The sequence below is a fragment of the Prorops nasuta genome, unplaced genomic scaffold, assembly GCF_024137725.1.
Source record: "Prorops nasuta isolate Cenicafe-Biocafe unplaced genomic scaffold, Cenicafe_Pnas_1.2 PNAS00125, whole genome shotgun sequence".
Taxonomy (NCBI): Eukaryota; Metazoa; Arthropoda; class Insecta; order Hymenoptera; family Bethylidae; genus Prorops; species Prorops nasuta.
The window spans coordinates 54,220-69,509 of NW_027116922.1; the positions used below are offsets into that span (position 1 = coordinate 54,220).

General features: G+C 41.8%; 2 protein-coding genes across 3 annotated transcripts; both read left to right on the forward strand.

Moving 5' to 3' along the window:
• Nucleotides 1–757: 757 nt before the first annotated feature.
• Nucleotides 758–11,730, forward strand: LOC136784997 (PR domain zinc finger protein 1-like). Its single transcript, XM_066745968.1, is given in 10 exon segments — nucleotides 758–789; nucleotides 2,483–2,931; nucleotides 4,093–4,263; nucleotides 4,595–4,714; nucleotides 5,107–5,232; nucleotides 5,314–5,510; nucleotides 5,512–6,384; nucleotides 6,469–7,418; nucleotides 7,507–7,848; nucleotides 7,978–11,730. Coding segments are annotated over 8 exon segments (2,934 nt in total). The 5' UTR covers nucleotides 758–789; nucleotides 2,483–2,931; nucleotides 4,093–4,098; the 3' UTR covers nucleotides 8,139–11,730.
• A 790-nt stretch (nucleotides 11,731–12,520) lies between these two features.
• LOC136784996 (probable rRNA-processing protein EBP2 homolog) lies at nucleotides 12,521–13,818 on the forward strand. Of its 2 annotated transcripts, none has more exons than XM_066745966.1 (3): nucleotides 12,521–12,660; nucleotides 12,779–12,865; nucleotides 12,935–13,818. In XM_066745966.1, the coding sequence occupies exons 1-3, from the start codon at nucleotides 12,616–12,618 to the stop codon at nucleotides 13,736–13,738; spliced, it is 936 nt and encodes a 311-aa protein (XP_066602063.1). In that variant the 5' UTR covers nucleotides 12,521–12,615; the 3' UTR covers nucleotides 13,739–13,818. The 2 variants fall into 2 exon arrangements, with proteins under 2 accessions (XP_066602063.1, XP_066602064.1); XM_066745967.1 differs by having other exon boundaries at nucleotides 12,619–12,660; nucleotides 12,779–12,869.
• Nucleotides 13,819–15,290: the final 1,472 nt, after the last annotated feature.

The window sequence follows — 15,290 nt, forward strand, 5'->3', positions numbered from 1 at the left end:
GCCATGAAGTGCTTCGATCCAGATGGCTTCCATGGAAACAGCATTTCCGGTTTACATTTGGTTTTCTATTCGCTCTTACTGTTACGCGTCCGATTAGAAACCTTGCGATTTGCTTTCCAGACTTTTGCCAGGTGGATCCCTTCACTCAACAACGAAGCTCTTTCCCTTTTGCGTCCTTCGCTCCTTCCATTGAACGCAAAATGTATATTTTTTACGTTTTCCAGGTAGGTTATATCATTTAACCTCAAATACTAGTCTAGCGTAAGGTGAGATGAAGTCTATTTTATCATTGGCTGTCCTATCGATTTTTGCACCGAAAAAATGGTCCACCGATCGGGAGAGAGGGAGAGTTTGGCAAGAAGCGTAGATATAGTAGGATTAATATATCTGGTACAGTCGTTCCTTTACGGAAGGAAAAGATCGATGACCCCAGGACGTATCTGGGTTAGTAGTCGTCGCCGATTCACGCGGAAACTTCTTCACTAGGAAGACATGCCATGGAAATCGCCAAGGTTAATCGCACTCGAAAAGTGAAATTCCAGATAAACTCGACTGGCTAAAAATTTCGTCACTATGCCGAAAGTTCGATGAACCCTTGCACGGGTCGATCATCGTTAATCCGAATTTTCCTCGGACAGAAGAGGATAATTCCTCCTAAGAGGGGTTTCCTTTGGTGCGCAACGTACGATATACATATAAAAATACGCGATACACGAGTGTTTGGAAGCTTGCTGGAAAATTGACAGAAATGTAGGATCTGGAATGATTTTGAATGGGCTGGGAAGCTGGGTTGGTCGTTGCTTCTTCGCTTCCAGTAGCATTAAAAGTATCACGCGCCGAGCGAATGACTTGTTTGCGAGCGCGGTGGATTTCGCTCACGTAACCTTGCAAAGATAGGATCAAGACCGGTCTTCGGGATTAGGATCGTGCACGGCGAGGTCGTTGACCCGCTAGGCTAAAGTCGGCTGATGTGCGTACGCAAAAAAACCAGTCATGGATATGACTTTTGGCAAAACGATCGTGACTCAGTCCCTCGTTCCTCTATGTTTTCCCCAAAAGTTCAATGGCCGCCCCGCGATGCTTTTCAACAAATTCCCTTTCGGGGAATTTCATTATCACAGTGGTAGCGCCAGGGTTGAATAAGTTAGCGAAGCTGCTAATAAATCTCTGCGTGCCATCCTCGCAAAGTTGTGCAAAGAATTAAAGTTGGAAACGATCGGCGCATGCATTTTGTTATCGCGCTCGAGGTCGGAGGGAGGGAAAGAGATGGGTGATTCGTGTTGTGGCATGGCCGAAGCACCGAAAGCAACGAGGGAGCAAGGGATGGTTGAAACTAAAAGCGAGGGGAGTTGGTGGAGTGCGCGAGAAAGCAAGAGGAGAAAGTTGGGACGAGGGTGGAACAGTGGGGTTGCGGGTCGAAAAGGGGTAAACGATAGTGAAGGGAGATATGGACGGTGCTGGAGAGTCCACTGCACATTTTGCGATAAAAAGAAAAACTGTACGACAAATTTTCTTTGCCAAAAACTTTCATATATATATACATCTAAGCGTGTATACGAGGAAAGGAAAAAATTCGAGCGATGATCCGAGAGTTTGGGAAAAAGAGTCGGGAGGAAATATTTTCAACGTTTGCTGCTCGAATTGGAAAACGGAGGAGAAAGAACGGAGAGCACGGTGAGAGAGAAAGAGGAAGGGTTGCATGCAGGGGTAAAAAGGAGCGAGCGAGACCGAGAGGGAGTTGCATTGAGCCGAAGGAGAGGGAGGGGGAGAGGCGAGGGTGGAAGGTGGGGGGGGGGTGTCGAGCGAGCGAGAGAGTGCGTGGCGTGGAGAAACCGAGCGTTGTCGGATAATGACAAAGGGGTAGAGGATAGTAGACTGGCTAGGATAGAGGGAGGGAGGCAGAGAGGACGAAGAGAGAGAAGGGGGGAGAGAGGACGAGTAGGACGGTGGAAGTGGAGGGAGTAGGGAGTAAAAGAGCGAGGAGGAGAGGGAATTTGCGGAGGATGAAAAGAGAGGGTAGACTCTCCGGCAACGGGTCGATTGAAAGCGCAGCGCAGAGAATGCACCACCTCTGCTCTAGTCTGGCAGCTTGCTGGCGCACACAGGGAAAGGCTGGCGTGTGTATGCGCTCGCCTCCACCAATACGAAGCCACGGGGAGGACGAGCCAAGCCGAGTCGCGTTGGGCTAGGTCAGGTCTACCCGAGTTCCCCACACACTACGTAAACGCCATCCGCGGAATTCGCGCGGACCACCCTTCCTGGCGAATCTTCGCGTCGAGAATCTCTTCGAATTGACAAATTCAAATTCGCGCACTGACCCAACAAAAATCTCGTGGACCTGCACAGTTTACGATATTCGCGCGCACGAGAAACGCCCTTGCCGAGACGCGCCCGTCCGTGTGCCGCTGCTGGTAAACATCGCAGCCTGTTTCTTCGCTTCTCTCTCTCTCTCTCTCTATCTATCTATCTCTCGTTGTTCCAGTGCTTCCAGAGAAATCCTTCTCTCTCTCTCTCTCTCTCTCCCCTCTCTGGATTTAGTGCAGTGGGAGTTATAGGAAATAGCGAGTTCTTACGGAGACTGGATAAAAAAGGCCAAAGTTTCCAGGAGGGAATATATTATAAAAGCGAGGGGAGAGTGTCGACCCGAGGCAGGAGGTCGAGAATCGGCCAACGACAGTTCAGCATCCGTATTCTCGCTCGATATGTCCTGATGATCGATAAGTGGCAGTGAATAGTGCGTGGGCGTCCTGCACGAAACTGGCAGCGATCGGTTTTACCGACCTTTGCCGATTCATGTTGAGGGAAACCGGCCCGCGAATCCCGGGGCAAGCCGGGATGCCGGTCTCCCTGAGGAATCACAGGATCACGCTAAGGATCTTCCTCACCTTCTCCTATCGATAATCACGCGGGCTGTAGGCCTACGCCAGTCCTGTACGTAATACAACTGATTTTTCTCTATTTCACCCAGAAACATTCTTACTGCGAAGTAAGAATTTTCTCGCTGATATACAACAAATTATAGTTTTAACTTACGAAAGTCTTTGCCTATGTTGCTATTTTAAAGATGATCAATGTGCAAGTTTTTGCCTCGAATCGTAAGAGTACAGTGTTAAAGTGTATAATCTCTGAAAGATAGAAATCTCTGTTAAAAGTGCACGGGCGGCACCAAAACATTGCAGTGTCCTTTCCGTGGAAATCGATTTTGTCACGACTCCAGTATTGCACGCGTTTCGAGTGTGGTAAAATTCTCTCCTTGCGATGATCGTTCCCGAAGCATTGTTACATTGCACCGTTGCGAGAGTAATAGTGACATAGTAAACGCAAGGAAATAATTGAGCAGCGTTCCGAACGAATTAAAGTTAAAAGCTATTGGTTTGAATGCAAAGTGTCAGAGGAGTGTAAAAATTGCGCAATCGGACTGCTCGATAACAATCGTGTCTATTATTATGAAAGATTTGTAAGAAAGATGTATCGGATGTTCGAGTAGCGACATAGTTTTGCACGGAAATCGAAATTATACGGGAAGCGAAAAGCTTGGCAATGGCGTGGGTGGGCTCCCGAGTTTATACCACCCTCTATTCCCTCCACTCTCCACCCCTTATCCTCCTCCCTCCACCGCACAGTCGATCAATGCGTGGACGGGTTTCACTTTCGCGGTGTTAAAGTGTTGCTCCACCGCAAATTGAAGACTGGGGGTGATTTTACCATTCCATCTTCTCCCACGCTTTTCCAATTTTAGCAACAATCAATGACGACTCCCGTGTCAATCAAACGCAATAAATTTTCTTCGTAGGAGTATGCCAAGCAATATATGCATTTTTATCGATAAAAACCAATGCTTCGTTCTTCGTGTGTGAAAATAAGTTTGCAAGATTCTAGCAGAGTCTCGTCGTATAAAAACTGCTTGATATAGGCGATGAGGAGCTTGTTAGGTGACCTGACTATCGAGGGTATGGCTGGATGAACGCTCATCTGGGATCACTCCGTTCTTAATGAACTATATATATATATATATATATATATACATATAGATTCTTCGTTAATTAGCATAAAAAGAAATTTCATCAATGTTGCAATGATTTTTTGTTACAGCAAAGAATGGAGGCTAGCGAGTGGGATCCCGCGACCTTGAGGGAGGAAGAGTTCGAGCAACATGCCGTGTACTTGGTACCGGACGTGGCAGTGTCACCAGGTGACACCAACCGAGCCGAGGCGTCGCTGCCAAGGAATCTGGTCTTGAAACCCTCGCAGGCCGTCAACGATGTACGTTCTTCCGCGAAAGAATCCTATCTCGAGAACCCCTTGGTGAGCGGGTGTCGCGAGCAGCGCGATGAACTAATCAATTATTCCCGTTTTCACTCACCATCACTCTTTTATTTCTTTGCATCAAACCCCTACGCTCACCTTTCTCTCATCGTTAAAGAAATTCTCATTTTATCAATGAATAAAATAGCACACACAACTCCCTTCATCTCTCGTTCAAAGTTTTCTCTTGTCAAAATCGCTAATCAGCTCATTTCTCAATAATCCCTAAAGACCATTGAATTGACTCGAGTTTTAATTTGATTTTCTTCTGCTTTTCTTTCTTCCAAAGGCATTGAGCGTATGGAGCACCAGCTACATTCCGAAGGGAACTCGTTTTGGGCCTCTAGTGGGCCAGGTCTATACGAAGGATTCGGTCCCAACGGATACGAACCGGGAATATTTTTGGAGGGTGAGTTGAATCTCGTTGTAATGGACAGGCCTTAGTCTCGTAGGGTTCACGCTTATCACGAGCTACGCGTTCGGTGATAAAGAGGGATTGAGGGAACACGAAGGAGAGGAGGAGGGGAGTGAAGCCCGCCAAGACCAGAAACTGGTTTCAGAGCTAGCTTTATGGCTAGCGAAGCCATTGATGCCTCGTAACTCATCAAATCATTACGATGGAATTTCGAATTCGCACTTGTGTATAAAACCCGAGGATATTCCATTAGTAAATTATTGGGTGGAATAATATTTCTCTCCTCTTTCTCTCTGATACGTGTATATAATTATTTGAAGAAGGCAAAAACGCGTCGTGCAACGTATATAGACGCGTAATAATTGTTTGGTGATTGCAATTAACAGGTGTACAAGAACAATGAATTGTTCTATTACATCGTCGGGTATGACGTCCAAAAGTCAAACTGGATGCGCTACGTGAAGCCAGCTTACTCATCCGAATCTCAAAACTTGATAGCGTGTCAGTACAAGGTAAGAAAGCTGCAGTTCCCCTCAGCTTGACCAATTAATTTCAAATGCCCGTTAATTAAATTTTATTTCGTTTGCTCGCAGATGAACATTTATTTTTACACGATCAAGCCGATACTTCCTAATCAAGAGCTTCTCGTGTGGTACTGTAGGGAATTCGCTCAAAGACTAAATTACCCATCGACGGGAGAACTAATGCTTCAGAGAATACGTAAGTTTACCGATATGAATGCTTTCTGTAAAAATACACACAGCCACGAACATGCGAGCTTATCCAATAAAAACATTGGAAAATAAGTGGAAATATTTTCTAGTTTACGAAAGGCGTTCGCAAATGACTCCGACGGACGGTTCGGTAAGGTCGGACGAGGGCTACCATTCGAATTACCATGACGAAATTCTGACGCCGCCCGAAGAAAGTAGCGAGTCCGACTCCGAGAACAACTACGTGCTGGACTTCAGTAAGAACTCAAAATCTACCATTTGCAGCAACGAGGTGTTGATGAAGCAGGACAGTGCAGTGACGAAGAACGAGTACAGAAAGGTGAAGATAAAAATTTCAAAGACTTATGGGAATCTGTTGGCAGCGAAGAGCATAGATGGCCAAGCAAAGGACAAAGAGCCTGAGGCATCGTTGAGCAGAGCGGTGACACCGGAAGAACAAAAATCGGTGTCGCCGATAGTTTTGCAGAAGAACACCGTACTGTCTAGCATGACCGAGGACGAGATTCCAGAGAAGGTTCAAAAACCTTTCTACGAATCCGAAGTGAAAGGTGGTCTTCCAGTCTCGGTGAGGCCGGCCTACCTGCCCAACCCGAGCAGCTCCATTTTGGAGAACATCCTCCTACGTAATAGCACCGATAACAACAATAACAATAACAGCAGCAACCACAATCATCACCACAATGGCACTCAGCATCACTTGCAGCATCACCAGATCCATCTGCAGAACCACGTGGACTCTGTTACACCCCCACCGTCCAGTCCTACGGAACTGGCGTATTCCTACAAAAAGTCAAATCATTACAGCAGCATGCTACCATGCAGCCCCGACTCTAGCTCGAATTTACCGATGCAGACAGATGCCTGTGTCAATTCCACCAGTGGAAATGGTCCCATGCCTCTGCACAGTCCCACCAGCAACTTGCACTCAAGGTTAGATTTCGTTGAATCGAACCATCGTCTCTGTATACAGCTCTTTTTCTTCCTAACCAGCCTATTCATTTATCTTCTTTCTAGTACGGGGAATCTGCACTCGAGTACTTGCAACGGTAACAGCAATTTGGGCCAGAGTCATCCCGGTGGTATTCACTCGTCGAACAACGCGAGCAGTTTGCACTCGAGCACGGGCGTCCTGACGTCCAGTGGAATTCTCACATCGACCAATAACTTGCAGCATTCTGGAGCAACGACGACCAGCGATTGCCACACGGCCAAGAGGAAAAGCAAGAGTCCGTCACCGGTGGCGAACCCCTCGATAGCCACTACGTCGACTTCCACGATACTCTACTCCAGCAACAACGGTTGTCAAATCGAGTCGAGCTCCATTTATCCCGGTCCCGTTGTCGCTGGTGCTCAGAGTGTATCTCCCATTTCACCCATACAATCACCGTCCTCGTATTCGTACGGACTCTACCATCAAGGCTCCACCCTGCACCACAACGTTACGCCTCTGTCGATCAATTGCAGCGCGTACTCACCGACGCCGAGCGGCAACTCCGTCTACGAAAGACAGGACGGTCGAAGGTTAGAGGCTGCTACCAGTAGTCATCAGTTACCGACTTCGTCCACCATGCAAATGGACGACAATCAGGCACTGATCGACGGTACCCACAACCTTCACCTCGGTCATCATCCAGGACTGACCATCCATGCGAATCCACCATCCCTCAATAGATACTCGCCAGCCAGTTCATTGTCCCCGGATGATCATGCCTGTTCCCAAAGTGGTTCCCTCAGTCCCAGCTCCCAGGGATCAAGGGGATACCGATCCCTGCCCTATCCGCTCAAGAAGAAGGACGGTAAGATGCACTACGAGTGCAATGTCTGCCGCAAAACCTTCGGACAGCTCTCGAACCTCAAGGTCCACCTCAGGACGCACTCTGGCGAACGACCGTTCAAGTGCAGGGTTTGCACCAAGAGTTTCACCCAATTAGCTCACCTCCAGAAGCATCATCTTGTACACACAGGTCAGTGTTTCCCTCGAAGCACAAAATCTGTTTTCGATCGACCAACGGATCTCTGTAATCGAGATGTTTTATTAAATTTGTTACGCAGGCGAAAAACCACACCAGTGCGAGATCTGTAAGAAGAGGTTTAGCTCGACGTCGAATCTCAAGACTCACCTGAGACTGCACTCGGGGCAAAAGCCTTACGGTTGCGATCTCTGCCCTGCCAGGTTCACCCAGTTCGTTCATCTGAAGCTGCACAAAAGACTGCACACGAATGAGAGGCCCTATACTTGCCAGGGTTGCGACAAGAAGTACATAAGCGCCAGTGGCCTCAGGACTCACTGGAAGGCGACCAGTTGCAGGCCGAACAACATCGAGGATGAGCTCGCGCTTGCAACTGCGGTTGAATCTCCTACCTATTACGAGTATGGTCCCGATATGAATGTTGGTACGTTCCATGAAGATCAGTTAAAATAGTCAATATGCGGGCACGCATGTGTGTGTGTGTGTGTGTGTGAGGGGGAAAGAAAGAAAAAAAGTAAAATTTTGTTTAACACGTAAATGTGTTTGTTTAAAGGCAACATGCCGAAAGACTGCGAGCTGGAGCATATGGAAAATTACGAGAGACACGGAAATTCTCATGGACCCCATTCCACGTCGCTACACAATCTAGACAATTCCGTGGGCAGACCAAGCGTGATAGAGACGTCACAGCCGCACATAATCGAGTGTACCTAAAGGTAGCAAGGGGTCCCGGAAACTCCTCGCTTCTCAGCGCAAAATCCAACCGTGGAAACTTAAGCGAGTTGCACGCGACGAATCTCCGTTCTTCGTCCCAGAGTGGCAGAAGGATCGACAAATACTCATTACTCGTTATACGCGGCTACTCCGATAGATCATTTTCCATCGCGACGACTAGAATCTACGATAGGCGATAAGATGATACGAGCACAAATCGAGACTACTTCATTCGTTGCAATATATACTTCATTCGCTATATATAGTATAATATACTTTCTTGCGCGTCGAGTCCCCGAGGAAACTATCACTTGTTAGATATTGTTGTTTTGTTGATAAGTCTTGTAAGCAAATGTTTTAAATGCTTGTACATATACATATATATGTATATATAATTGACTCTGTTGACTCGTTAATGGGACTTTGTTTTTTAGAGGTACAACCTTTGCTTAAGGCAATATAAGTAAGCATTGGACGAGGCTCGATCGAGCCCCGTTCTACATAGCTTTTGTCCTATTGTTCTATAATTCTAATCTAAAACCATCGAAGGCATTCCAATGCCCTATTCAAGAACGTGCTAGTAGAAATATACGTACGAGTAAAATAACGAAGTCGTCAAACTGCCACTCTGCAAGAAAAAGCAAATAAAGAAAAAACGAATTTTGAGAAGCACCGAGATCGTTTCGCGCTTCTCGAAGGTCGATTCACGGTCCATCCAAAGAGGTCGACGGGAGAAATGCCGGAAAATTGGAGAAAAAAAAATCCTCCATAAAGAAAATCTCTAGTTTGCTATTAGCGATTTCTTTCATCTTCCTTTATTCTTTCGCTGGTGCTCTCGGAGGATCCGGCGTTTCTTCCTAGACCTTTCTTCGACTATTGTCGATAACGAAATGGCGGATTTTGTCGGCACCCGCCAGCATGTTCAGTAGAACGCGAGCAAATCGAAAAGTTACGCGATGAACAACCAGTGACGACATGACTGCAACTATACGAGACCTGTACCTGTAAATACTAACAATACTATTAATTATTCAATAATTTAAAAGATAACTTAAGAAACTCTAATTTATAAATATCTTTATACATACATATATATATATATATATATATATATGTAACGCAATTGAAGGAAGAGGTAGGCTGCGCTCTGCGATAGTTCGGTGCAAAGCTTCCCAGTTAGATAATTTATTACAAATCTTTACTATTTAACTGTCAGAGCTTTCGAATAAACCTCTAAATTCTTAAGCACCTTCCCCCATTCGCGATTAATTAGAATTTAAATTTAAATTAAAAAGAAGGAAAAAATTATATCGACGTTTCCTTGTTGCCACGACGACTCTCGTAGCAATGACGAAAAAGTCTTTTTATATCCGTTCGTGGAGTGGTGCTGTAAAACCTGCAGATTTTGTTCAATTCAACAATCTCGAAATTATCTTCCAGCAGAGTTTTTCATTTCCACTCCTCGTTCGATCCTTTGCTTTTGCATTCTTTGTGCAATTTGAAGCTCAAATCTCTGTGCTCAAATATATATTCGATCGCCCCCATCCCCTTTCTTTCTTCCTTTTATCTCACAGAAGTAGCTCCCTACTCTCGTGACACATTTGCGAGGATCGTGCACAAATACTCGCTCCTAGAATGATCCTGCAAAGAGAAAATCATCAGCGATTTCAGTATTGGAGAAAAAGCTTTTCTCGAAAAATTATTATTATGTCAGCCGAGATTGGGATAATGCGATATCGCAATACAAAAATCACGAATAATGCAATCTGCGTGAGACAAACTTATACACAAATATTATGCTACATGCAGATTTGGTTCACGAATTTCGAGAGTTAAGGTAATCTAGTCAAAGTGTCCAGAGAATGTATCTTAATCTGATCGTACTACATACTTGAATGTGTAAACTTTTATAATACGATTGGCATAAATATTACCTTTCGAAGGGAAAAAGTATTGCAAGTTCCTCACGCAGTTCATTTTGAGTATTTTCGTCCTTTTTTTGCGCAATCCATTTGTTATCCTAATCGACCATTTACTTGCGTATATGTATATTTTATTATATTCTTTCGATAATCATCGACACTCCCTCTCTATACTTCCACTAATTTTTAAGTAATATATAAAATGACTTGATCGATGTCATTCTAAGCGCAGTCTACCACAGAGAATAAGAATTCGATTTAAATCTTTACCGATCGGAGATTTGGGTTTCGAAAAGCGCAGGTGACCAAAATCTTGGCACACCGATCGGTGAAATAATATATATATATATATATATATATATATATATATTTAATAACGTATCGCAGATTGATATGCAATATACATTTTAAATCTCTAATGATTCTTTGACAATTGGAATTGAAATTGCCCGTTACGATACTCGAAGCATCCTCGATTAAAATGTTAGTTCAAGCACAATTTTTTAATTTTATAAATCAACAAACCTGCATCGTTAATCTGTTATCAGACATTTTATATTAATCTGTCGAAACGTTACAGGCAACGTGGATGAATCAGGCATATTATGGGATGCCGATAGGCTAAATAAGAAAAAAATATTAATGTACGCTATAATAGCGATGATTCGTCAATGAGCCAAAGGAACAAAAGTAATTGCAAAGTCTTGAGAATCCAAAAAAACTTAGTATTTAATGAAAGGTATAGGCACAAAATATCAGAGAAAAAAAAGCAAGTTAACACTAGAAAGATTTGTCTTCTTAGGAATCGTTATGTGTATCAATTGATTATTGTTTACTAAGTTTCTTAAAATTTTCGACTATTGCGATTACGATTTTTCTTGTATACGCAAAAATTCTATAGATCACTGGAACGTGTCAGAATTGTGGACCCCCTCGACTGATACATATGCTACATCTTCAATTATGACACTGCAAGAGGTCTAATTCCTGCGTATATAATTTGGATCCCTAAATTGATACTGAAAACAATATATGCTTATCTTACATGCATCACACAATTCTCCTACTGTAGAATATTTTTACTCGTAATAATTATTTTATTGACAGTTGAAGTTTTATTGTTCTATAAAATATATATTCATATATACATATATAAATATACGTACACGCATATATATTTATTTTTCATGAAATCTGCGTTTTCAGTATTGTTTTAGAGTTCAATTTGTCGTTCCGTACATTGCCTCGATACCCTGCATTGCCTGCACTACTATAAATATAAAGAACGCGGAAAAAAGGAAACCTAATGATTAGGTTTAAATTTCAAAGATTAAGGGAAATTGAATGATTATAGCAGTAGGGAGAAAAGTAAAGGAAGAGATTGTGTAAATACAAGTATGGCAAAGTAGAAGCAAAAACTAAGAAAGATAATGTCTAACGCCTCGGCAAACAAAAAAGCAATATTTAGTTCTTACCATTTCTTAATAATTAAATGATAACTTCAACTGTACTGTACACATATGTACACGATCGTACGTATTTAAACGACTATAAATTAAATGTTAATTATCCTTACACTTCGTAAATAGTAAATTGTTACGCATTTATTATCATTACAATTATTGAATAGGTAATGCTCAATTAGCATTTGTTTCTTAAAATAAAGAATAAATATATGGCTGTTGGATATTTATCTGCATATATAATTTCTTCCCTGGAGAAATCATTCTTTCTAAACTTTTTTATCATATATTATCTAACTTATATGTTATTTATTGTCTTATGAGAAAAATATATCAAGTTTCGATAAAAATATGAACTCGAATTTCTATAGAGCCAACAAGGCGTAATTTGTAGCCTATCTACGAGTTCATAAAAAATGCTAGGACCGCAATGATGCTGAGGCTGAATAAACAGAGTATACTCAGCGCCTACAGCATAGCGTATCCGTGTGTGTGATCCATGTGGTATGTACATACATATGTATACCAAATACCAATCCCTTAAATAGTTTCACTTCGAGAGTAATATAAATTATTCAGGTTGATATTACTGGCGCCATCTATGATTGTGCCAAGGTATTGATGGTGAGTACTGAAATGACCGGAATATATGGCATCCCTTGATGCATTTAGGAACCGCATTTATAAAGCCCCACACCATCAGTAACCCAAGACGGAAAAGTGCGTTTCAGCATATATTTTTTATTCAAAAAGACTTTAAATTTTATTATTTAAAGTTTTTCAATCCAAAATATATGTTAACTCGCGCTTTTTCGCTTGAGTTATTGATGATGACTGGTCCTATAATGCGGTTTCTAAATGCATCAAGGGACGCCATAAACATGCCGGTCAGTGTTGCCAGTACTGAAAACCTATATTTTACGTGACATATATTATAGAGTTTTAGTATTTGCAGACCGCAGTTAATAATCGAATGCAACTGTAGAGTATACGTGAGCAGCAATAAATAACTTCCACTCTTTCTTTCAGTCCTGTCTCTAATACAGCACTGTGCGTGCAGTATAATTTAAAATAACAAACTTTGCAACAACAATGGTTGACTCTGACTCAGATGAATACAGCGATTCCGATCAGGAAGTGAGTATATGATTTTTATCCTTTGCAGCAATAAAATAATTTTCCTGAACTTATAATAAAAACTATATACTTCTGGACTTATTCTGCACTTTCTAACCTCAATTATTCATATGTTTAGTTGCAAGTAGCTTTTGAAAAAGGCTTGTTAAAACCAGGATTAAATGCCATTATTGAATCGACCAAAAAAGTACACAAAAATAAAATCGTAAGTAAGTTTCTGATAGAGCAATGTAAATTTTATGTATTTTCACCTAATCGTATACTCTCTTTTTAGTCTGCTATGAATCGAAGATTAACTGAAATAAGACAAAATTTACCTTGGATAGAAAGGCTAGATATTGTAAATCCACCTGCACCTTTGGCACCAGAGTTGGCTATGCAGATACAAGAACAAGAGGTCAGACGTGCTAAGCAGTTGCAGGGTAATAAGAAACTGCCACAATTTGACCCAGCTGAAGATCCGGTATTAAATGAATTTAAGCGAGAAACAATGTTCCATCGTCAAGCACAGGCTGCTGTGTTAGAAGGGGTAGAAAGATTAAAGAACTTAGGTATACCAATTATAAGACCAGAAGATTATTTTGCAGAGATGGCAAAAACAGACAAACACATGCAAAAAGTCAGAGAGAATCTGATGAAAAAGCAGGTTATAGCTCAAAGGTCTGAGAGAGCTCGACAACTGAGAGCTCAACGGAAAGTAGGCAAACAAATGCAAATAGAGGCTACATTGAAGAAACATGCTGAAAAGAGGAAAATGCTGGAAGAAGTTAAGAAATTTAGAAAAGGCAAGAGACAAGATCTCGACTTTTTAGATGATAAAAAATCAAAAGGTAATAATTCTGACAAAAAGAAGATAAATCGAAAAGCTGAAGCTAAAATGAAAGCAAAAAATCAGAAGTTTGGATTTGGGGGTAAGAAGCGTGGCAGTAAAAAGAATACAAGGACCAGTTCGGCGGATATGTCCGAATACAAGCAATCACGTAAGCCTGGAATGTCTAGAAAATCAGGAAATGCAGCAAAAGGCAAGCAGAGATTAGGAAAATCACGCAGGGTGCAAATGAAGGCGAAAAGAAGGTGAAGGAGATAAAAATAAGAAATAATTGTAAAACATGAATGGTTTGACTGGCGATTATTTGAATAAATTGTTTTAATTTTTAAATATAATAGAGTCTTTTTTATTATATCAATCGTTAGAGTAATTTCATTGATGAAGATAAAGGGTAGAGGGGATATTGTCAATATAGGCAGAAGCAAATATAATGGAAGGCTTATACAGGTACATGCATAGGAATACGGTTACAGCGTACATTACAATCGTTCAAGCTTCCTCTTCGGTTCGGTGCTTGTATCCGAGATTCCTGTGTGGCCAGTGCGCATAATACATATGCATCGGATAGCCGAAAACGTGCCTTGGCAAGCGAAGATTGAAAATTTGTTCGCGAGCAGTAATTTAGCGCGTGCACACAGATCGCTAGAGAGATGTACCGTGCATGCACGCATACGTTATCAGGTGGAACGAAACAGGCCAGAGGATCTGGGGTAACAATGACAATGGTGGTGAAGTGTATATGTGTATTTGTTATTGACGGACAATAATACAGCTCTCGCGGATGGAGTTGCATCCATAGGGGTAGTTCCACCCTCTCTTTCTCCCTCCCCTCCTTTCTCCCTACCAGTGTATGTTTTTGCAATAGCCCCGGGATATTGTATTTAAATCCCACGGTACTCTCTCATTGTTCTTCGTTTTCGTTGATATGGACACATGGATGTTATGGGAATCTGCAACCCGGTAACAGCTGTTTCCAAAGACTCGTTCGATTTTCACCTTTTTCTGGTGATTCCATCAATTACTCATGTGTTTTAAGGATGAAAACTCACGATACTCCTCTTGGCCATCTATCGTGTAAAATGAATCCGAAAATATTTGTTTCAATCTGATGTAAAAATAGTCACTGAAAATAATGACGAAAGATGCCCAGCTAACTCGTGCCAAACCGATAATTTGAAGAATAAGATTACTGTACACCAATTATTTTCCTATCTTTATCCAAAACGCTATTATATACAGATAAAAAAATTGCTTATTTTAAAGTTTTCTATTGGCAAACAAATATCTTTAACGGCGTCTGACCAATATAAAGTTTCGAGTCGAAGAATTTTTAATTCTTAATAGCTTTTTAATTATGAACTAGATATACCAATAAAAAAATAACAACAGTTTTATCTTTAAAATCGCGTGCAAGCTCTCTTTCTCTTTCTCCCTATATATATATATATATATATATATATATATAATATATTGTATGAAATTTTGAGGTTGGCATAAGTTAACCGTACACCTCGTATAGCAGAATCAAGTGTAAATCCCAATGATGGAAGCGGGTAAACAGTGTAGTAAAAGTCTTACTCAGGATGCTGCTTATCGGATAATTATTATTTTAGTCAAATTAATCCGAGTCTCTGGGCGCCGTAAGCGCGCTAAGTAGCTTTAGCGTGAACAATAATAAGGACCGAACCGAATTACCTTGGGCAAATAATTGTTTTATAATAAAGTTGTCTCAGTTCGGTCATTGGTTTTTTCCGTTTTCACGAGGGTGAACAAATCAATATTCGACTGCAGAACAGGCTTT